A 23103-nucleotide genomic window follows, 5' to 3' on the forward strand; every position below is an offset into this window, starting at 1 on the left:
CATGTAGCTACATGTAGCATTGCAGGCAATGTAGTGTACTACTTAAGATGAAAACACACTGGTGCTGCCACAGTGTGGCGCGTCATGTGATGCATGCTAAGTACCGCCCCTAGCACACACTGGATGCGTCACACTGCAGCTTGTCAACAGATGACCATGCAAAGTTATTGCTATTTTTACTTAAAGATCTGTACTTCCTCCACCTCTGCGTTAGCTTAAAATCATGTGTGGACAGCCCCTAATTAAAGTTGACTTGACTTATTAAACTGCCAATCCCCAGAGCTATGACTCGCCAGGAAATATATTTTTGGCCATAGTCTTATGGTGATGGGATTCTGGGTTGTTTAGCTCAGGATATTTCTCTCAACAATGAGTCTCTCCTCCTCAATTCTTTGTCTCTCACGAAAAACAGCAACAGAGTTCTCTTTATGCATCCATGGTGAGGAGAGGAGTCAAGCTGCCATAGGAGCAGAGTAAAAGAGCTTCTACGGGAGCTGGCATGTACAAGCAGAAAGTGAGTGGGAGGAAAAAGCATTTAATTCCGGGGGCAGCAAGCTGGAAATAGGACAGTGGTGCCTGGGGGTGCCAACACGTGTCTAGCCACTGACAGTGTGGGGTTGTACACTGAAAATACTAGGGGCGCATTTTTTGACGCGTGGCATTCGCACCGGTGTGTTGTGGCCTTTACAGTCATGTGCCCGGAGCATAAAGGAATCCAGCACACTATAATGTCACACTGCAGCCAAAGTAAAAAACAAAGTGTTGAAAACAGAGTGTTTAGAACAGTCAGAGGTGCGAGGTTTTTACTCTCAGGGATTACTTCGACATACATTTACCTCGTTATTTGAAATTTTAGCTATGTTAAATATGGACATCCTTCATTAAAACACGATACGTAATACTAAACACAAAACATAAAAGTATAATAAGTCCACTTTGACTGTCTCTGACCCCAGGAACAGTCTTATCCATGGAATTTAATGGCCATTCTGGTGATTTATTATTGCCAGATTTTTCCTGTTTGTACCAAATCATATTTTTGTCCAGGAAACTCCCTGAGCAATTATTAAAATATTACTGACAGAATTAAACTGTTTTATCTATTGAACACTTTGTGCAGTTGCAACCAGACATAAATGACACTTGCACGCTCCTGTAAAATCTGATGGCATTTCACCTGGAGATGAGCCTACAGCAACTTGACAGATTTAAATGCATTTAAATAACTTAGATCTCATGAGTCTAAATTATTTATTCAAAGTTGTAACTTCCCCAACCAGCCTTGACGTAGTTTCAGGGAATCATGGCTGTCACCAACCAGTCAGCGCATTTGTCTTTCACTGTGTATTTGATGCAGATTTGGATCTAGACACTGATTAAAAATTAAAAACATTTTCAACTATTTATAAAACAAATGTAGACGACTGTGCAGTCTTGGCAGAGGAAAGCGCTCTCTGAGTGCTTTCTTGTTTACAAAGTGGCTAAACATGCAGGAAGTTACATTTTCCTCAAATCTGAGGGCTGATGTGCCACTTGTCTCGGAGAAAAACGCAGTCGAGGGTAAAAGAAAAATGGGTTTTATAATGTGAGAAAAATGAAATAGTGAAATAAACATAAGTGGTGCTGGCAAACAGTGAGAGACTTGATGTGCACGGGGAGAGGTCAGCTATTCATGGCGAGCAAAGTGTCAGCTCTCTGTGTGGGTTAAACCGACCCGTTTACTGCTGAACACCCCTCTTGTTACCGCGCCCTTCAAGCCCAAGCTCACACACACACACACACACACACACACACACACACACACACACACACACACACACGCACACACGCACACCAAAAATAACAGGCCATCCATCATGTCATGTCAACAACATACATTTACCTAATGAAAATAACCGGCAAACAGAGCATTAACGCACAGGCCTCAGTGTCCGAGGCACACACACGGGGAGGTACTTTGTACGCAGCTGTCAGAGCATCCTTGAGTGCTTCTGAGGATGTCAATCATACAGAGCTCTCTACTCCAAGCCACTGCAAATGGAAAGCTATACATCACTGGGCTCATCCTGCGCTGACTTACAGAGCTAACAGAGGAGAGGTCAGGCTGGGAGGATAAACAGCCACACAGATCTGTTTACAGAGTCCCGTCCAAACCACCTGTTTTTAGATTGCTGCTCCAAATCAACACAAGCTGTCACGCTCATTCTGTCTTTAAAGGATCGTAGCTTCTGCATCTGTCTGCATTTATGTTTTGAAAACTCTCCCTCGCTCGTGAAGTAAAATATGGCCTGGCATTCACGAGTCAACTGAGAACAGCAACCGTATCATGCAAAAAAAAAAAAGACAGTTGACAGTTTCCTCCTCATCACATCGCTGTGCGCATATCATTTGTCCTTGAGGTTCAAGGCTCAGCAGTCACTATACAACACAATAGTGCACAAAGACATGCAGCTCCAGTCTTATGAATTTGATTTCACAACAGTGTAGCTTGTGTGCTGTTTGGCATCCAACTCTCAAATCTCTGACATCAGAGTGTCCTTGAACTCACCAACGAGGAGGTGACAGCCACAAAAACAATAAAGGCACTGAAATCTTCACTGTGATGGATTGCTTGTTTGAAGCGTACTTCATATCTCTGCATTTGCTGTGATGCTCTGGCAAAGCAGAACGGAGTATTATCTGTGCTGATTGTAAAAGTCAACAGCAAGTTCTCCGTTCAAATAATGAATATTAAAAATGTTGGATAAGGAGTTTCAGCAGGCTTGAAAGATGGACTGGAAGCATCACTGGTGCATTAGCTGTACCTCCGAGGCTAAAAAATGAAGCTAATGTGGAAGTGCTCAAAACTGCACTTCCTCGAATGACCACTTGAGGCTGGCTGAAGCGAGTCACTTCCCATAGACGGCAATGTTAAAATGCCCAACTTTACAGCAGAAATAATGCCACCATGAACCAGGGTGAATATTTATATAACTCACATGTTTATGTTTTATTAAGGCTTAAAGTTTTGCATAATTAATGGTGTGCTGCTTTGAGTGACTGGCTGCCTGCGAGGCGTCAGCTTTGGCTCTTAGTCTGGTCCACCCCTCAGTCCTTCAAAAGTTGACTCTCTTTCCCACATATGATCATCTTGGGACACTACTGGCTCAAAAAAATCCAAGATGTTGACAGCAAAATGCCAGACTCAAGGCTTTAAAACTGAAGTCCACAAATAAATGGGTGACATCACAGTGGCTACGTCCTTTATTTTTACACAGACTATGAGTCTGATACCTGGACAATCTGTTGTCATACTAAAGGTCGTCTATCGAAACCTCAGTACCTACCAGGCTGACTTACAACGCAGTTTTCAGTGCCTTTTTTGGTGCCAGATTGTTGCGTAGCTAGCTACGTGTGACAGTGAGGCTGTGGTGTCTGGAGCAGAGTATGAAGTTAAACGTCGTGGTGCAATGTGAATACATATTAGGCTTTTTGTTACTGAAGAAATGCTACAAGTCCAAGTGCCTATGTCATCCTTCCCACCTGCTGATTAAAGTGAAGGGGGTTAGCCCCGAAGTTAGCAAAGTTAGCCTCCCTTAGGGTATACTGTTAATGTGGACCACCTATTATTAATGAAGCGACACTCTCAGCCGTTCCTGAAGACATAATGGAGAAGTGCCCAGTTGCTGAGTCTCTCTTGAGTTAAGGACACAACTACTGATCCCAACTCAAGTATTATTTCTCCTCTAACAGTTAATACAGAAGGTGTTAAAGTGTAGTTGGGTTAGGTTTGTCTTATTATGAGTTTAGGTGATTTGGTTGATAGTGTTTTCTATATATTCATATGTTTATTTTAAATATAATTCAAGCTGTTAAGGGTTAATATTCAATTTCAAGTTACAATTAGCCTTTGCAATTAAAAAAACCCAGCAGCACAGTGTTGTAGTGGTTAGTGTTGTCGCCTCACAGCAAGAAGGTTCCTGGATTGAACCCAGGGTGGGGGAGCCCTTTCATGCGTAGTCTGCATGTTCTCCCCGTGTCAGCGTGGGTTTTCTCCAGGTACTCCAGCTTCCTCCCACAGTCCAAAGACATGCAGGTTAATTGGTGACTCTAAATTGCCCGTAGGTGTGAATGTGAGTGTGAATGGTTGTCTGTCTCTATGTGTCAGCCCTGTGATAGTCTCTGGTGTTAGCTGGGATAGGCTCCAATGTCTGAACTGAACGTAGCCGCTGTAGCTAACTGTGATTAGTCAGCTTGGACTGCCAGTAGAAAATGTTGGCACTGTACATTTTTGCAAACCATAATTTGTACATTTCATTTGTATCATATCAACATGTCCAAAGAGACATAGTACTAATAGGTGAGGCAGCTGCCAAGCTGCAAACAATTGTTCAAGACCAACGAACAACAAAACTGTCTGTCCATTAGCAAGACATCATGTATGGAGGTGTTTTAAGCCAAAGCATGATCTTTTTTTTAACCATAACCAAGCGGTTTTTGTGCCTAAACCTAACCACACATTAACCACAGCGTTAAGTTTCAACATATCTGCTGCAAAAAAGTGTACAAATGTTACATGTTTTTCTCCTGCGAGCTTCCAGTGCCAGTGGAACTTGTCGATGTGGAAGACAACATCAGGAAAGGTGATTTTCTCCTTCTCAATAACACACATCTAACAAAGCGATCTCCACTGTTCACTCTCTATTATGTTGAATGAAAGGATGTCGACATGATTGCTTTGGTTATTGATTGCACGGCAATAGTGTCCTCTCAAGCAGTGAGACGAGGTAAACCTGCGTCATCGCTCAATATCACAGATTGAATTGAAAAATGTAAACACAATAAGACAATGTGAGGCGAACGACTAAAGCACAACACGGCCTGGTGGTAAATATAGGTGAAAATCAGCACTGAGCTACACAAGTGTAATTCAAAGTTAAGCTGAGCACAATACCACACAACATGACCATGTCAGAAGCAGAAAGGTCCAAGTTGCCATTCAGTGTAATGGACCGTGACCGGTGTTTTGATCTCCATGTCACAACTCACGGGACAGGAAGGTCGACTGCAGCTGGCAGAACATTACAACCTCTGGCAGCTGAACTGTATGTTCTCAGCACTTTGCTTACCCTCCTCAACCCTGATGTAACCTTTAATTATACCCTTAACACCTTTAACACTGTTATGCCAAGTCATGTCACACATACAGTGTGTACTAAAGTATCTGTTTGTTCCAATGGCTGCATTGTTGGAAACTTTTAGGACTGGAATTATAAAGGCCCTGAAAACGTATTTTTGCAAGTTGCACATTCAAATCATCAGTCGTTAATTTTTTTTTTTTTCCCACGTGCTGTGCAGTGTATTTCTGAGGACGTTTTGATCCCTGGATTTAGTTGCAGAGTGAGCGCTCTTTACTTTCAATATACTCTTTGGTATAGTCAAAGGAGAGACTGCACCATCAGGCTTTAAAATAACATTATCTTCTCTCTTCTGCTTACAAGTGGTGAGTTAATAGCTCACAGTAACTTAATACGACATGTCTTGTGTTGGCAAAAAATGCTGTTGCACATTTCGGATCCATCGATAGTGCAGTTAGCTTGTTCGCTACATCATGTGAATGCTGGTTTCACACTGAACGTCCCGTTGAGCAAAGGACGTTTTGGTATAGTTTTGTTGTTGTGACTTTAATTTGTCAAGGCTTTTCTCTGTTTTTGGAATGTTTGCTGAGGTGAGTAACTGATACACAAATGATCATTTCAGAGGGTGAAATATGCCTTTCATATTTATAACTCACTATGTCACTAGAGAAGATCTCATAATTATGAGGTCATTTTTTTTTAAATTATGAGATATTCATTCATTTATTCATTCTTCTTTCATAACCGCTCATTATGTTAGTCACCAGACTATCACAGGGCTGACACATAGAGACAGACATAGAGTCACCAATTAACCTGCATGTCTTTGGACTCAGGGAGGAAGCTGCAGTACCTGGAGAAAACCCACGCTGACACAGGGAGAACATGCAAACTCAAATCCCCCACCCTGGGGGGTTGCTGTGAAGCGACAATACTAACCTCTGCACCACCGTGCTGCCTAATTATTAGATAGTTTCCTTTTAATTCTGAGATATTTTCTGCAATTTTAAGTCCTTTTCTCATAAGTATGAGACGTGACAGTCAAAATTACAAAACAAGGCCTCCAATTTTGTTCTCTGGTGAACTGGATGGGCTTCACTTGTGTCTGGCTTAACTTGAATATTTTCACTTTAGTTTAATGCTGCTTTCACATTCACGCAATGGCCTGAGTTACTACTTAACTTGCATGTAAACTTTAGCTTAAGTGAATTAAATAGATCAAATTCAAGTCACCTGACTGAATTAGGACATAATTTGACCTGTAGCAGCTCATGTGAACCCGTTGCAAACCTTCACAAGTTATCGCACCGGACAATTAATTTGTTATTGCTGTTGTTTGATACAGAACACGCATTTTACTCGTAAACTCATAAACGTAAGTATTTTACACTTTCCCAAACAGCTCCTGCCAGCCTCTAGTCAAATACGAAATGTGCTGTAAGTTGTGTGTGTGTGTTTGCTCTAGCGTCCCTTTATATCAGCAGGATGCTTCATACAGTAACTCTCTGACAGAGCTTCCCGACTCCAGGGAAAACTTGCGTGCCTCCCTTCCTGCATCGACAAAAAACTCAGACCCAAAATATGCATATGAATGATTCATGGGATCATTGAAAACAATAGCAGAAACACGGACTCACACACTCGCCTTTCTTACACAAACACACGCATGCACACGCACTCGGAGATGGAACGGCAGCAAAGAGCTCTTCCTGTCAAGAGCCGCCTGTCAGGAATTACAAACAGCCTTTTATCTAAAATTGCCTCCACGATTTCCAGAACATGATTCTTTTTCCTGTTTGTCTTTTTTAATCTCTCAGACCTATCAACTTGCACAGCAATCAGAGGGACATCGGGTTTTGACACTGTGTCCGTAATTTGAGCTGGCAGGGGAGATACTGATAGTTTGAGAAAGAACAGACTGTCGATTTCAATTTGTGAAATTATCTCCGCCTAGAGAGGGAGGACGGAAGTGTGGAGAACATTGAATTAATAAGGAGTGCTTCCAGATACTCGTGTTTAGGTGTAATTTAATTTTGTCACAGTTTGCCCAGGTTTAAAAATAAGTGTTGTCTCACTTAGCTTGCTTGTAGTATTGGGATATGTCTACAGTCTGATTTGAGTGAACTGACTCTTTAAGGAAAAGCACTATGAGACTGAAGGTGAAGTTCGGGACTCACTTGTTGAGCTTGGCCATGTAGATCTTGATGTGGCCGAAGTCGGGCCTCTCTGCGGGGTCCTCAGCCCAGCAGCCCTCCATTAGGATTGTCAGCTCCTCCGAGTGGCATCTGTTATCTGTTGTCGGCCGGAAGTACGGCTTCTGACCATTCCTCACCTTCTGTACAATCTCTGTGGTGGAGAGGACATGAGAAACTCAATTCACATTGGAATCCGTATATCTCCAAATTTTTGACTGATTGAATTGAACTTAGATTAGCATTAAATGTTTAAAGCTGGTTTTATTTTGGCATCACTGGGCAAATATCCTTTAATAGACTTAGAGCTTATTGTAATTCAAGTGGACTGAAATAACGAGACCTTTTCAGGCTTTAAAAAAATCCATCCCTTGACAGGAGACTTTTGCCAATTACAGGTTATTTCAGAGAGAGGATGTTCCTCCTGGCTGTTCTACAATTGCTGATGTCCATGCACATCCCTTCAGATGGTGAAAGCCAGATTCAATAATGGAGCAGATTGCTATTCCAGCATTGATAACAACTGCCTACACTGCAAAGCAACCCAAAAAAGGGAGATAGACTTACTAAAAAGAGTCTATAAGAGAGTCTGACAATAAATTAAAGGTATACTATGCACGCTGACTGGTGAAAGTGAAAGTAAAAGCCACCGCAGATCCTTTTTTTTTTTTTTTTTTTTACCGTTTTGCCTCACTAAATTTGTGTTTTTTTTGGTGCTTACAGTCTGGCACTTGGTCGCTACCTTTTTATAAGGTTTCATTCTCCCCTGAGCACTGTGGGGGTGCACACAGATACTAAAATACTAGCAGAGGGCAGAGTCTCTGCAGAAGAATACACTGCCACACACTTGGTTAGTTAGTCATAATAAGTGATGATTGAGAGGAATGATTTCTACATGAGTCTATACATTTTCTTTTGGAAAAATTGTGAATAGTATACCTTTAAATGAACCGTGTCAGTGTTGGTGAAATGTTTTAAAGATGGAGAGAAAATGTTGCTAAGCTAGCTACAGCTAGGTGTGACTGTGGCTCAGAAGTAAAGCAGGTCGTCTACCAATCGGAAGATCGGCGGTTCCCTGGCTCCTCAAGTTCGCATGTGGCAGTATCCTTGGGCAAGATACTGAACCCCAAATTGCCTCCGATGGCTGTTCTATTGGTGTGCGAGAGCATGTGAATGGTTACTGAGTAGCATGTGGCACAATGTATGGTAGCCTCCGCCGCCAGTGTGTGAATGTGCGTGTGAATGGGTAAATGTGACGTAGTGTAAAAGCGCTTTGAGTGGTCAGAAGACTAGAAAAGCACAATACAAATGCAGGAACATTTACCATTTATCATTCATGTTCATGTAGCTAACTAGAGCCTTGAATCACGATGCATCCTCTGCCTCACTCTCCACCACTATAGACCACCTCGCTGTGAGGTAGAGCAGGCAGCAGCCCCAGGCACTAACTCCCTGCCAGCTGCTGCGGCAACTCAAACTCAGCTAGCACCAGGGGACCAGTACACTCCGACTACCCAACTCTGTTGATGCTGTTACAAAGGTGAGACCTGGCGCTGCCACTGACCACCAGCTTACTGTGGCTGTTAAAGTTCAAGCTGCTCCAGCTGTGAACTAAGTGTTCGTCCCTAGAGCTGCTGCCCTTCCTGCCCAGCCCCTGGCGAAGTAGTCCACAGCAGCAGGGGGCAAGGTGGAACGACCGCAGAGTGTGGTAGCTAGCTCATTCTTGACTCATTTGTGGTCTGATTGATGTAGAGAAATCGCTCTGCATTAAAATAAGATGAATTAAATCAGTGTATGGAAAACAATATGCATGAAGCACATCCATACGCACGTACCCCTACTTTAATAATAGTATAAAGCTCATAATGGCACAGTTTGACATTTTGGAAATACTTGCATTCTCACTGGGTATGAAATGAAGATTGATACCACTCTAATGCTACTGAGTGTTACTATTTTCTCTGCAGGGAGTTCAGCCGTGTTCCTGAATTCCCTTCAGGTTTTTTTTTACATGCAGGAGATGCTGCACTCAGCGACTGAGGAACACAATGAAATTTCAAACCTCGATTATTATTTTCAGGAATATTGATATTCTTTTTATGGTTCTGTATTTCTGTTAATGTGCTATCTCTGCTGGATGAGCCTTAATGCATTCAGCATCACAGATCAACTCTCGGTGCGGATTTCTCCTCTTTGATGCATTCATTATATAAATTAAAAAGTTTGTGTGAGATATCCTCTCTAAAGTCAATCTCATACATCCTTTCCTTTGAGTTATTATAATCATCATGAAAGTCATTTTTGAGACCACACAATTATAGTCGCAGCTGTGGTGTTAACACATTCTGACACTAAGGAACAGGTGACGGCTTCCTCTGCTCTCAGTGTGTTAATGGATAAGTATCAGGCTCTTGTACAATCAGCATCGAGCGTGACTGTGAATAAAAAGCTAATCAAAGTCATCGCATGGAGGAAGCGCCCCGGGAGGGTTTTACACATCCACTTTGGATGCGTAAAAGTCGAACTCCTGATCCTGGATTGCTTTGGAAGTTAAACTTTTCCCTGCTGTCACTAAGCAGAAACAGCGGTGGAGGTAAAAGAAGATGGTGGTGAAGAAACTGGTCAAACCGCAACATGTGCGCAGGAAGCTGAAGTGCCAAAGTGTCAGCAGTGATTACGCTCAGATTTTTTAGTCTTAGTTAACTTAAGAAGATAACAATTTTGCATTATAGTTTTCCACTGAGAGGAAGCTACTGCAAGCACAAGATCTCTCAGGAAGGCTGTCGTCCAAAGACATGATTTCACAAGAATTATGTCATACTGGCACTACAGACTTTAGCTAAGCCTAGAAAGCATAATTGTTCACTCCAGCTGTTCCCCCTGTCCATAATGATAATAAACAGATACCTCTCTTAGGGGACTTCATTTTTTTATGGAAGTGATGGGGGACAAAATCTAGTATGTCCATGCGAGAAAAAGTTCATCTGACGTTAATATGAGGCTTCAGCAGTGTGAGTCACCAGAATGGTCACCAGAAGAAAATGTTGGCATTGTATGTTTCTGCCACCACAGATATGTTACATTTGTACTTTTCATACCAACGTCTCTAAAGAAAAAGGAGAAGAGGATATAGTTATTAATCCCTGAGGGGAAATTCAACTTTTTAACTGCTGTCATATACACACAGGCCTGAAATACACGCACGTAGACCGTGGACAAACAGGACCTATACATGCATTAAATAGAGAGATGTCAGAGTGAGGGGGCTGCCTTGGACGGGCGCCCCGAGCAGTTTGGGATTACTTGTTCAAGGCACCTCAGCAGGCAACCCTCTGGTTCCTAACCCAAGTCCCTAAGGACTAAGCTACTGAGGCCCGTAAAGTGACATACTTCGGAAAGACGGCATGGAGGATTGCATGGCACCTAAGCAAGACGCCTGCCAAGCTGCGGACCGTTTTGGCAACCCATCACTTTTTTCAGTGGCTTTTTAGCCCCCCAAACGTGGGTATTTTTTTTGCAACCCATTGCTGTTTTTCCATTGCTGTCAGTGCTGCAGAAGTCGGTTCTTTTTCACCAAGACATCATTGCGTTTCTTGCTGCTACTAAAGCCCCGTTTCCACCCAACACTTTCGGTATGGTACCTTTGGAACCAACAGTAACCCTTCAGATATGGGACCTAGACCCTAGCGTTTCCACTGCAGTCAGTACTCTTAAATGTGGGCGGGGTTGTTGTCACTTACTGCTTCGCCCAGCACTCACTGTATTTCCTCATTATCAGTGACACAGATGGAAGTCTGCACCTGGTTTATCGTCCACAGAACGAGGCTGCATGCCGACATTTAAAAAAAAAAAAAAAAAAAAAAAAAAAAACTGCAGTGAGAGTCTCTCTCCATGGGATATTTGAAAATAGCAGATTTGTGCATTTAGTCCTTCTCATGCAAGCTCAGGGGTTTAGTGTTGTCTGAGCCCACAGGAACGATGCTCTGCATTGCTTTTATTTCTCCAAATGAGGATTAGAATATATGCAGTTCACACAATCTAGTCGAAATTTAAGGTGCGCTGATGGATTCATGTCATCAACTCATGCACTGAGTAACATTACAAGTCAACGTTCCATCTTAAAAGTTGCTGGCAGTCGGCCCAGTGAATTAAGACATTTTTTTCTCAGTCTACAGCTGCAGGGGGGCAGAATAAAACTCTCCATGGTGTGTACGGTAACACTGGTTACATGAGCTTCAAAACCAGCCACAACTCAGCCTTGAGCAGAGTGACCGTCTGCTATTGACCAATCAGACTGCAGTGTTCACAGCTCCACCTTTTAGCACCAGATCTGTGTGCTAGGTACCCCAACAGAGGAGGGACGGTACGGAACGGTGCCATTAGTACCATCCACAGCTTTTCACAGTGAAAACGGAAAAAAAGCGAACTGAACTGAACCATACTGTGCTGCTTGATGGAAGTGGGGCGTCAGTTGTTTTTGTACCTAAACCTAACCACATATTAACAACAGAGCTGTTGAAATATTGAAAAAGGTAAAGTTTCAAGTATCCATTACATAATAACTTACAAATGTAAAGTATCGACGTACAATGCCAATATATTTTCTAGCGACTTCCAAAGTAAGAGCCTTTTTATACCAGATTTCCTCTTTGTGTCCCAGGACAGTGTCTTTATTGCTCGGCTGCAGTGGAAGGATAGTAATAAAAATAATTTTGGAGCTCAGACTGTCAAAGCCTCATTTTAGTGTTGGTTGACCTTTATAATTAATTTTTCCACAGAAACATCACTGTGGATTTTGTCCCCCATCACTTACACAGAAATTGCTTTGGGATAGGAAGTGTTAGCGGCGACGAGGAGGAGAATAATTAAAGGGATCAACAGTGCTCTCAGTCTACATAAGGCCATGTGAGGATTGTTTAAATGTGAAAAATGTGACCTTAACCTTTAGGGCTGGCACATACTCTCATAATGGATCAGCAGTAGATGATTTACGTCAGCATAAATGCAGTAAATAGTGTTTTCCTTCTGTAGAGACGTTCTGTCTCAAACCTGTGAAGTTCTTTTCGGTGGCAGGGTTGCTTTTCTATGTCCTCAAAGTACCAGCTTTGTTTCTCCTCGTATGCTCTTTGCTTTCTTTACTCTTTGAAGAAATGTACTTTTTTCTTTTTAAGCATTACACAATCCTCCTGCAATCTATCTTAAAGGAAACCTGTTGTTGTTGTTGCACACGTTGACTTGAGGTGGGCTGCCTCATGGCTGTTGATGTACTGATTTTTTTTTTTATTTGTACTTATTTTATTCTGCTATTCATTCACCTTTTCACGTAGTTTTTTGTCCCAGATATGGGATGTTGGTTCGACTCCACCTGCCTTTGACATCTCGCCAACATGTGTTCTCTGTTTGTGTACGTAGCTGCAGGGACACGCTTTGATAGTCTGACCCGACCTTTGAAATGTCAGTGAAAAGCCGATGGATAAAGTTCCTAGTATGTAAAGTTCAGTCTGTTCTGTCCTTGTCCGAGTCTACAGAAATACTTCTCAGACTAGTTTCTTATAAAGACGCTTTATAATGCTGCAGACACAAAACATGTTTGTGCTGATTTATTCTGTTTGTTTACTTTTCATTTGTGTTCAAGGTGTCTACAGGCATCAGAGACTTAAATTTAATGCTTTAAGACATTTTCAGGGTCATTTTAAAACAAATTTAGGACTCATTTTTAGAAAGAAATACATTTCTTAATCACAGAAAGGTATAAAGGAAAGTGGTACCTATGTGGTCCGATGCAGAGGTCGGTTTTATGTCAGAATATGGTTGGCAGAGTGAGATTATTCTACATTTTTTAGCAGGTAAGTACACATATATTAACAGTATTAGATTTGGTGGTAGGTTTAAACAGTGTTAAGGCAAATTAGATTCAAGAGTTTTTAAGACTTTTTTTTTTCACGGCAGAGATGGAGCATGGAACAGAGCTGCCGTTAGATTTTGTGTTTCTCACTCATGCATGAGGGAATTCACTGCCTGTATTTCCATTGTGCAGTGTTTGACAAACTTTTTGCATAAAATACACCAAGCCTTATAAGCACTGACTTGGTTGAATCTGGTTGAAAAGCCAATTTTCATGAATTTGCACTTCCCCATGTCGTCCAGGGTGTAGTGACAGCTGGCTGTCAGTGGATCCTCTGCTCTGAGCATCCCGGCTGGGAGCTAAATATGTGTGCTGATGCTCCTGCTATACTCATCTGCATGATCTTAATGTAAGAGGCAATCTGTAAATTATTTTTAAACAATGGATATTACCAGATATCCTTTGAAAGATTGATTGGAGACAATTCAATACCAATTAAGGCCTTGTTTTTATTTTTAGATTAATTAATTTATCATTTTTTAATATGAGCATATACCAGACTTGTGTATTCATGTATAAATACTGTATGTACATCTCACTCATGACTTGCCGAGTGTTTTTCAGAACTGTTTTAAGTCTTCCTCAGACATTTACTCATATTCCACAAGACACTCTAAGGACCTCTGTCTTCCATATTGTCGGACTTCTCTTCTTCATATTCACAGAAATAAAGAGGACCATCTCTTTGGAACAACCTTCTTCCATCTCTACAATTATCATCCACATTATCGTTATTTAAAAAACATCTGAAAAGGACTCTAACTTGCAAAGACTCTTAACACTTATAGTGTTATACGTCTTAGTCTGGAACTTCGTTTTTATCTTTTTCTTTTATGGTATGATAGTTGTTATTTATAGGGGAGGTATCTTCATCAGCCATTTTGGCTTCTAACCTCTCCTGCAAAATGTTTCAACTTTTAATTTGTTTTTTTTGTATTTTCTATACATGTGTATGTGCGAATAAACTAAATTAAACAATGTGTTTCAGTAAAAAGGGCTTGACTCATTTTGACAAAAAGAAATTAAAAGATGTATAAATGAAATTGGATAAAATGTTTGTGGCAAGTAAGACTGTTGAATGACTTTTAGGGCCTAATATTTATACAAGTTTAAGATATTTTAAGGACCTGCAGACACCATGTCATGTCTTACATGTTAGTTTACCTCCTGATTGGCCATCTGACCCCCCCCCCGAGGCCTATAAAAAGTCAGTTGTGTTTACCTTTGGGGCTGAGGTCCATGCCCTCCACATAGAAAGGTCCATTCCTCAGGGCTATTTCCTGCAGGATGATGCCAAAACTGTACACATCACCCTTCTGGGTCCCTTGAGGAGGATGGCGGTCGTATATGAGCAGCTCAGGAGCCGTCCACAGCTTCTCTGAGAGACAGAAACACTCATTAAAATGTCTGCAGCACAACAGGAGCTCTGACGGGTTTTTTGTGTGAATGAAAGCATTCAGCGCTGTGATCGTATACATGAACTCCACTTACTTGCATAGAGTGCGTGCGAGTCATCGTTTTCGCAGGACGAGCGGAAGCTGGCCAAGCCATAATCCGTGATTTTCAAAACAAATCGACTGTCCACCACGCAATTAGATGACTTCAGATTTCCATGGCAGCCAATGTAACTGTTGTGGAGATAGTTCATTCCCTGGTGGAGAGGAGCATGAAGTCAAGCATTAAGGGGTGCTCTCTTTCTCCCTCTTTTTTTTCCCTCTCCAGCACATCATACATAAAACACACAGATCCAGACATATGGAAATAATATGCTTTGACAAGTGGATGTATGCTGAAGGTTTTGAAAAGAGGCTGTGTTTCAAGGACGGCACAGTCACGAGGGAATGTCTGTGAAATTACTGTTAATTCCTCTAGGAGAGGGACAGCGGGGAACTGAATGTACTCGCGTTCAATATTTTGGGGAAACGGTGAGTCAAACATCCCTCAAAGATTCAGCAGCGCCTTGTCTCCGCAGAGCCCTGCTATCTGCGAGGAGAAAATTTAGCCGGAGCTCCTCGTCATGCGTGCAGTTCAATCTCCAGTCCATCCAAGAGGCAGCTGACAAAAAGCCTCTTTGTTAGGACAGATTAAAAATAATCTTCTAAAGTTAAGTCCGTGATTAGTTTTGATGAAGCTGGAAGGAAATTTTGAGCAAAGTTTATGATTATGATTCTGTCCTACTTTACACTATATAACAGAAATATTTACTGTAGTTTTATCCACTGTGCTGTGCCAGAAATACTTTTTCTACATGTCGGCCCCTCTGATTCCTTTTCCCTGCCTCACTCTCTCTTTCACAAACTGTCCATGTGAAACCATGGCAACAGAGACATTTTTTGTGTGACTCAAACACACAGAGTATCTGATTTAAAGGGACAGTTCAACCCCAAAGCAAAAATACATATTTTTCCTCTTACCTGTAGTGCTATTTATCAGTCCAGATTGTTTAAGTTTGAGTTGTCGAGTGTTGGAGATATCAGCTTTAGAGATGTCTGCCTTCACTCAAATATAATTGAACTAGATGGCACTCGGCTTGTGGTGCTCAAAGCGCCAAAAAATTAATCTGAAAAACTCAACAGCAATGTCTCTTTCCAGAAATCATGACCCGGTTACTGAAGATAATCAGTGTATCTTCATGCAATGGTACGCGTGATATTATGAATTACTGTAGCAGCCCAGGAATGACGTTATGCCCTCAATATAAGTGTTTAACGTAAAGTTACTATGGTTAGGTTTAGGAAAAGAAATACCATTACAAGGCTCTCCATTGCCAAGAGGAGAACATAGAGAGGAGTCCTCTCAGTCAGCTGGTCCCGAGGCTCAGCTCCTCTAACAGCACAGGGCCTCAGCACACCCCTCACAAAGTCCAATCGCTAAAAGTAGAAATACAGCAGGATAAACATGCTAAGGTGTGTGGAAGGGATGAGGAAAACTCATAATCGATTTTAAGTTTATTTATATACTTATTTTTCAAATTACCGTAACTCCTCGACCATTCACGCTTTCCAGTGATATATGGTACATTACGGTAGTGATGTCATTACCTGTGGAGGAGGAGAGAGACAGCTGACGAGGAGAGTGCAAGTTGGAGTGATTTAGTGGTGTTTTAGTGGAGTTTTGGTGAGTTTTAGTGGCGTTTGGGTGGTGTTTTCTTTGTAAATAATATTTAGTGTTGTAAATAATAGTATTTGTGGTTTTTTGAGAGCTTTTGAGTTTTTTATGCCGTGTTTTTCAATGTTTTTTGCCGTGTTCTGGTCGTGTTTTCACCATAGTTCGTAGTTTTGCCATCGTTCGTCTTTTTTGCAAGAGTTCCTCTTTTTTTTTTTTTTTTCAAATTTCTTTATTCATTTTCTGCAGACAATACAAAAAAGGTACATCCGTTTCAAATTTCACCAGAGTGTCTACTTTAGAGTGAAAGAAAACCCCAAAATAAACCCCACCATCCCTCCCAACAACCCATGTTAGTTGCGGCCACAGCAAACATAATATGAGTAAAGTAACATACAGCATAAAATATTACAATAATAGGGAAATGAAAATAAACAAACTGATAAATAAAAATAGATAAATAAATAAATGGGGGGGGCTCTCTCTCTCTCTCTTTCTATTTAGGAGTTTTCAACATCATCTGGAGTAACCATAAGGTTATTGCTAATGTAGGCCAGCAGGGGACCCAGGTTTTATGAAATGTTGTCAGCGATCCCCTCCGTGAGAACCTTAACTTCTCTAATTGTAGAGATTGTAAAATTTCACATATCCAACTGTTGTGAGTTGGGGGAGAGACATGTGTCCATTTGAGGAGGATGGTACGTCTGGCCAGCAGGGTGGTAAAGGCAATGACACGCTGTGCAGTAATGGGCAGATTTTTAGTCGGATGGAGACCAAACAGAGCACTTAGAGGATTCAGTTCTAAATTATTGTTGAGGGCCTGTTTGAAAGTTTGGAATATGTTGAACCAAAAGTTAGTTAGCTTCGGGCACGACCAGAGCATATGTGAGTGGTCAGCTGGAGAAAGTTTACAGCGGTTACAAGCATCACTGTGGTTGGGATATATCTTAGCAAGTTTAGCGTTGGTGAAATGGGCTCTATGAAGCACCCTCCACTGCAATAGGCCGTGCCTGGTACATTTTGACGAAGAGTGGATCAGTTTTAAAATGTTCTCCCATTGGTCAATCTTATTGTAGATAACAGATATCAGTCGCTTTTGTTGTAGATTAAGAGAGAGGAATTGGTCTATTTAATAGTTTGTATTTTTATAGTTCATAGATGGTTATAGTCAGTTATAGTTTTGTAAATACTGGAAGAGAAATGTCGAGGAGGTCGACGAGGGAGAGGAGAGTCCCGTTGAGATTTGTGGATGAGGAGGATGGAGACTGGTGGAATGTAGTCATCTCAACCACAGTAAGAAATACAGTTTGTATGCACTGGATATGTATTCCCAGCTTTATTACAATAATGTTTTTCAATATCTAGTGTAAATTTTCTTATTGGCTCGTTTTAGAATCGAGAATTGTTGCCCTTGGAATCAGAATTGAACCGAATCGTGAGGTGCCTAGAGATTCCCACCCCTACTAAGGTGTAGACGTATAGTTAAAAGCATTTATGCTCAATTAAAACAAGATCAGAAATAAGGCATTTAAACAGCCATAAAGGTAGCAGAGTGTCTAAGTTTAAGGTCTTTCGTGATTATTCCATGTATGAGGTGCACTGTAAGAGAATGACTGTCTTCCTAGTTCAGATCTGATTAGGGGAGTGTGAAGCAACAATCTATTCTGTGAACAAGCAGCAAGCAATACGCACTGACGCTGGCAGTCTGTTGAACAGCCTTTTGGTTGTTTCGATGCTTTTTCCCTTTAGTATGGCAGACCAGGGCCGTTTCCCCCGTGCTGCCAGCGTCAAATGTTCTGGAACAACGTTTTTCTAACTTCATAACTTTTCCAGGAACTCTATGACTGTGAGAACCCTGTACGTTATCAGTTGTAGCTTTACTGAAAGAAAATAGTTCCTGCATGAAACTGCTCACAACAACGTCTGTGGATTATCTTGAGTCACCAGGTCATGATTTCAGGAAAGAGACATTGCTGTTGAGTTTTTCAAATGTATTTTTTTTGGCACTTTGAGCACCACAAGCTGAGTGCCATCTAGTTCCATTATATTCGAGACGAGGCAGACATCTCTACGGCTGATATCACCAACACTCTGCAACTAGATTGATAAATGGCACACAACTAAAAGGAAAAATAAGTATTATTGATTTGGGGGTGAACTGTGCTTTAAAATTCACCTTTTTTGTCAACATTTATTTAAAAGCACCACATAAATCGATCATCTTGGCTTTAATTTCTGTTTTTTGTTTACAGAGCTTTCAGTCTGACGGCCACTTACCTTGACTATGTCATTGATCAGCGAGTAGCGGAACATCCAGTCCAGGTTGATGCTCTCGTTCTCCAAAATGTCCTGGGAAAACAAAAACAATTAAAAATAGAGCAGGACTCTGGACAGGTCAAATGTTTATTATGGGACTAAATACAAAAGCACCTTCACTCCAGATACCATTTATTCTTTTTCATCCTCAGGGTCACACACTCAGCCCTGCAGGACGTTACCCTCACATGCCCTGCAGCTGGGCAGTTACGGGAATCTGGGTCTACTTTTGACATCCAGCCACATCAAACCACTCGTAGCTATCTGCCTTTTACACAGAAGTCTTTCTCTAAGTGTGAGTGATGAAGACCATGGCTGAGTTTCCCATCGTTTCCCAGCTCGTCCATTTTAAGAAGCTGCTGGCATGTCGGGAACATGGAGTGCGGGCCAAGAACAAGTTTAAGAAAAGCATCATGTGCTTCGTATTGAAATAAAAAGGAAAAGTACAAAAGATTGAGATGTGAGACAAGAATAAAAATATGTCACACTTCAAAGGTGAGCTCTCCTCGTACTGTGCCGTCACTGGAGACTAAAAAAGGTGATTTTAGTTGCTGCTGCGGAGCTCAGTGGGCAGAGGTCGGTACAAACACTGCCAGGAATAGCAATGTGACAAGGCTGTCTATGCTGAAACTGTTTACTCTCATGGTAAAGCAGCAAGAAGAGTCCATCAGCTGGATTCTGTCAGATACTTTTTATACAGTGATTAAACAGGCTGCACTTTCAATGTACTAATGTATTAATCACTAAGCAACTGCAGTGTGTTTCTAAGTAAGAAAAATGTGTATGAGCTGACTTTGTCATTAAGAGGAGGTGGTGGGTGGCATGATGGCGAGGTGAGATGCCTCCCAAGCTGTAGACCACTACTCGCTGTTTTACTGCAGCTTTTCAGCCCAAAAATGTGGCTTTTTTTCGTCATCTGTCACAGTTTTTCAAGCTGGGCTAGTCCTGTAAAAATCGGTTGTTTTTTTACTAAGACATCGTTGCATTTCCGGTGAGGATTGTGCCACGAAAAGCATGTATTTCAAGCCAAACATGATCTTTTTCTACACATAATCAACATACAACATACAACAACATACTCGGGCGGAACGTACGCGCAAGAGACTCCGCAAGGAACGTCCACAGTCATTCGGGCTTCCATAGTGGAGCACACTTCCGTGTTGTAGTTTCCAGTAAAAATGTCCGTGAAAAATCCCCACGATGTGAAAAATACATGCCGAGCAGTCACTGGTGCGCGGAGCGGTGTCCGCGCGGTTGTAAAATCTGAGCTGCACGCACAGGGCTTGCGGACGTCCGCTTTGAGTCCGCATGGACCTCCGCGGAGTCCGTTCCGCGTACGTTCCGCCTGAATATGTTCAGGCCTTTACAGTTGCGCAGTAAGCTAAAATATGTTTCTGAGACATTTAGGTGAGACATCAGCAACACAGTGACAGGCTCTTAGTTCATATTTGATCAGCACTGTCTAGTTTTACAGTTTGATCTGAGTTTGAGACAGAGAGGGAGAGGGGTGGGTCTTTCTCTCTATTAGCTTCTATAATCTTTGTGTTCTTGATGGCGGGCATACAAAAATAAGGAGGTACGATCAGTAATTTGAGCAACAGCCTGAGAGCCAGTGAAAACTGGGCTGAGAGATGAGCAGAGAGATCTGGTTGCTGGTGGAGGGAGAGAAGTTTGTCCCAGTTCGTTTACACACTACTCACAGTGTAATGATACTAAGCTGGTTTAAAATCACAGCGTTGTTGAAACATATAGAAACGTAGAGTTTCAACATATCCGCTAGATAATTAAATATGTACTGTAACGTATCTGTGGTTTGCAGAAACATACAAAACCAACATTTATCGGGGTGAAGGGGCTGATTTCAGACAAAGTCGAAAACCTGTTAAATTTGATGGGAAGTTTGAGCGTGAGCCAAAAAACAAGGGATCTGCTTAAAATAAGTAAGACATAAGAACAAGGCTGCAAACAACAGTTATTTTCATTATGGATTCTAACATTTTTTCAATTTTAGTCTGTAAAATTGTGAAACTGCTGATCATAATTTTCAAAGTTTAAGGTGACGTCTTCAAATTGTTGCTTGTTTTGTTTGCTCATTTATCCATAACAAAAGACCAGCTTATTCTCACATTGGAGAATTGTTCTCTAAATGTTGAACCATTTCTTTTATTTTCTGTTGATCGATTAACAGCATAAACTTTCTCAAGAAATTCTATATCTGTTAAATGCTTGATGAGGAGCGCTGACAGCCTTGGCAGAAGTGCTGGAGCCTCTAAGTTGCTTGTTGAATAGTTTTTAAAAAAGTTTTTTCCTTTAAAGATCCCCTACAGACATTTTTCAGGACCTATAAAAATACTCTGCTATGAATATTAACGTATGTCTCATGTGGTTCTTCCACAAAAAAGATTCAATTACCTTGTAAAAATTCTTACAGTTACATCTACTCTTTATCAGTACGCAAGCATTTTTCATTTCAAAAGTTTTACTGCCGGACACAAGATCCCCCTGCTTCACTGAAAAGCACATATGTGACCTAGAGTTTCCACATCACATTTGTGTAAGATGCATTCTGGACAGTGATCGGTTTCAAAACAAGTTGTGAAGTTACAAAATCCTGCTCGTACATGCCTTTCACCCTTCAGGAGATGAATGTAAAAACAATCTTTTGGTGTCAAACTCTGCACATAAGCTCAAACATTTAACTGAAGCAACAAGTAAAACATATTTTTGAGTGAAGTAAGACTTTGAGGAGCAGAACTGTCATGATTTGATACTCATATACTGTAAATCAGGACTTTCTTTAATGTATGAAAGTATAGGAGCAGAAGAGGTTACCTGCAGGCTGCCTCTGGGACAGTACTCTGTTACGATGCAGATGTTGGGAGGGTCAATGCAGGCTCCGATGAACCTGGTTAGATGGTTGAACTGAACGTCTCTCATCTGAAAATAACCACACAAACACACTGCAACTGTGAGTGTAACTCTTTCCAAACATCACATTCCCTAACCCCATGGAAACAGAGGACGGAGGAAGAGGACTGACGGTTCATTTATATACAGAGTTTTGAGAATAACGCTGCCAGCAGTTCATCAAAATAGTCTATTTGCAGTCCGCTACCTGGCACTGTGTCCTTTTCTACGTGTTGAGGCGCATTCCTGCTCAGGGCACCCTGTTGAAACATGTGCATGTGCATAAATTGCCCTTGGAGGTTATGAATGAGCCTGTGTGCGAAGGATGATGAAAAAAAAAAGGTGTTGAGAGGATGTACGGAGCAGGAATATCAGAGCGGAGCAGGCGGGACGTGTAAAGCTGCTCCACATGGAAAATAATCACAATCACACACTGGTTTTTACGATACGAGGTGACTTCCAAAACATGAATCACTTTTAATGTAAAAAATGTATGAAAACAAGAGATGTTTGAGGTTAAGTGATTAAGAGGGAACATTTTCTGGCAGGTTCCTTTTATGAGAAAGTGTGAAAAAGCCCAGTGATTTTCTTTTATAGAAACATGGACGTCCTCCTCGTGCTTTCATTCCAGTCCGTGTGAGCGCTGACAGAAGCAGCTTAAGCAGGGGAAAAAAAAAAAAGGCCAATCTTTCTGCAGCCAGCATGAAACTTCAAAAACAGTGTTCACAGTTTCAACAGTGTGCTTTGCTTCTTTGAGCACACTGAGCGACAGCCGCTCTCACACCAAAACCAGGGAGTTGGTCGCTCCTGTTTCACGGCTCTGGAGATGTTAGCCTACCCTTTGGCCTATATAATTTCCCCTGCTGCACACTGGTGAGGAGGGGGAGGAGAACCATTACTAGAAGAGGAGAAGGAGGAGGAGGAGGAGGAGGAGAGTGCTGGAAGACAAGTGGTTAAGTTTCCACTGGCAGGCCCGTCTCTTCCCCCATCTGGTTGGCTTTTTCATGAGCTGAGGTTTGACAGCCGATCAGGCCCCCGGGGCGTCTGAGAAGCTGCCAGCTCAGACAGCAGCCTCTCTCCCATGTGTGCCTGCCGACTGACCAAGAGGCCACAGAGGCATCCAAGAAGCGCACGCTGCTCTCCTCCAGCGGGCTGCAGCTCACACGAAAACAAGGACCAAAAATACAGCGCGGAGCCGAGAGGTTTGAGCGAAGACAAAGTGAAGAAATGGCCAAAAATCTTCCCCATGAGCATCCATCTTGTTCATGAGCACCCATGTAATTTCCGAGTTATGGGTTTCCCGGTGCCACACTGCGTTTCCATCACCAAACCACACGCATTTTTCCCCGTCAGCTTCCTTATCGCTCTCTCGTAAATATCCCCCAGTGGAAGGGACCTTTTCATCAACAGCTGCTGTCGATGATGTTGAAGAGACGTTTTAAGGACTCTTTAACGAGCAACATCCTGCGATGGTCCAACGTGATCATAAAGAGCTGGGTCTAACTTCCTGCAAACAGGTCGCTCACCAATAAAACATAAAGCTTTTACTGTCTCACTGAGT

At 41.8% G+C, this 23103-nt stretch overlaps 1 protein-coding gene across 1 annotated transcript in view; it reads right to left on the reverse strand.

The window, feature by feature from the left end:
• Positions 1–23103, reverse strand: part of npr2 (natriuretic peptide receptor 2) — a 113715-nt gene that overhangs the window by 18891 nt on the left and 71721 nt on the right. Inside the window, exons 12-16 of the mRNA XM_049603967.1 lie at positions 21468–21572; positions 18597–18668; positions 14706–14865; positions 14437–14592; positions 7295–7463 (exon numbers count right to left, since the gene is read on the reverse strand). Coding sequence (XP_049459924.1) covers positions 7295–7463; positions 14437–14592; positions 14706–14865; positions 18597–18668; positions 21468–21572 — 662 coding nt within the window. The remainder of the gene's footprint in view (positions 1–7294; positions 7464–14436; positions 14593–14705; positions 14866–18596; positions 18669–21467; positions 21573–23103) is intronic.

Source organism: Epinephelus fuscoguttatus, linkage group LG18, assembly GCF_011397635.1.
Source record: "Epinephelus fuscoguttatus linkage group LG18, E.fuscoguttatus.final_Chr_v1".
Lineage (NCBI taxonomy): Eukaryota > Metazoa > Chordata > Actinopteri > Perciformes > Serranidae > Epinephelus > Epinephelus fuscoguttatus.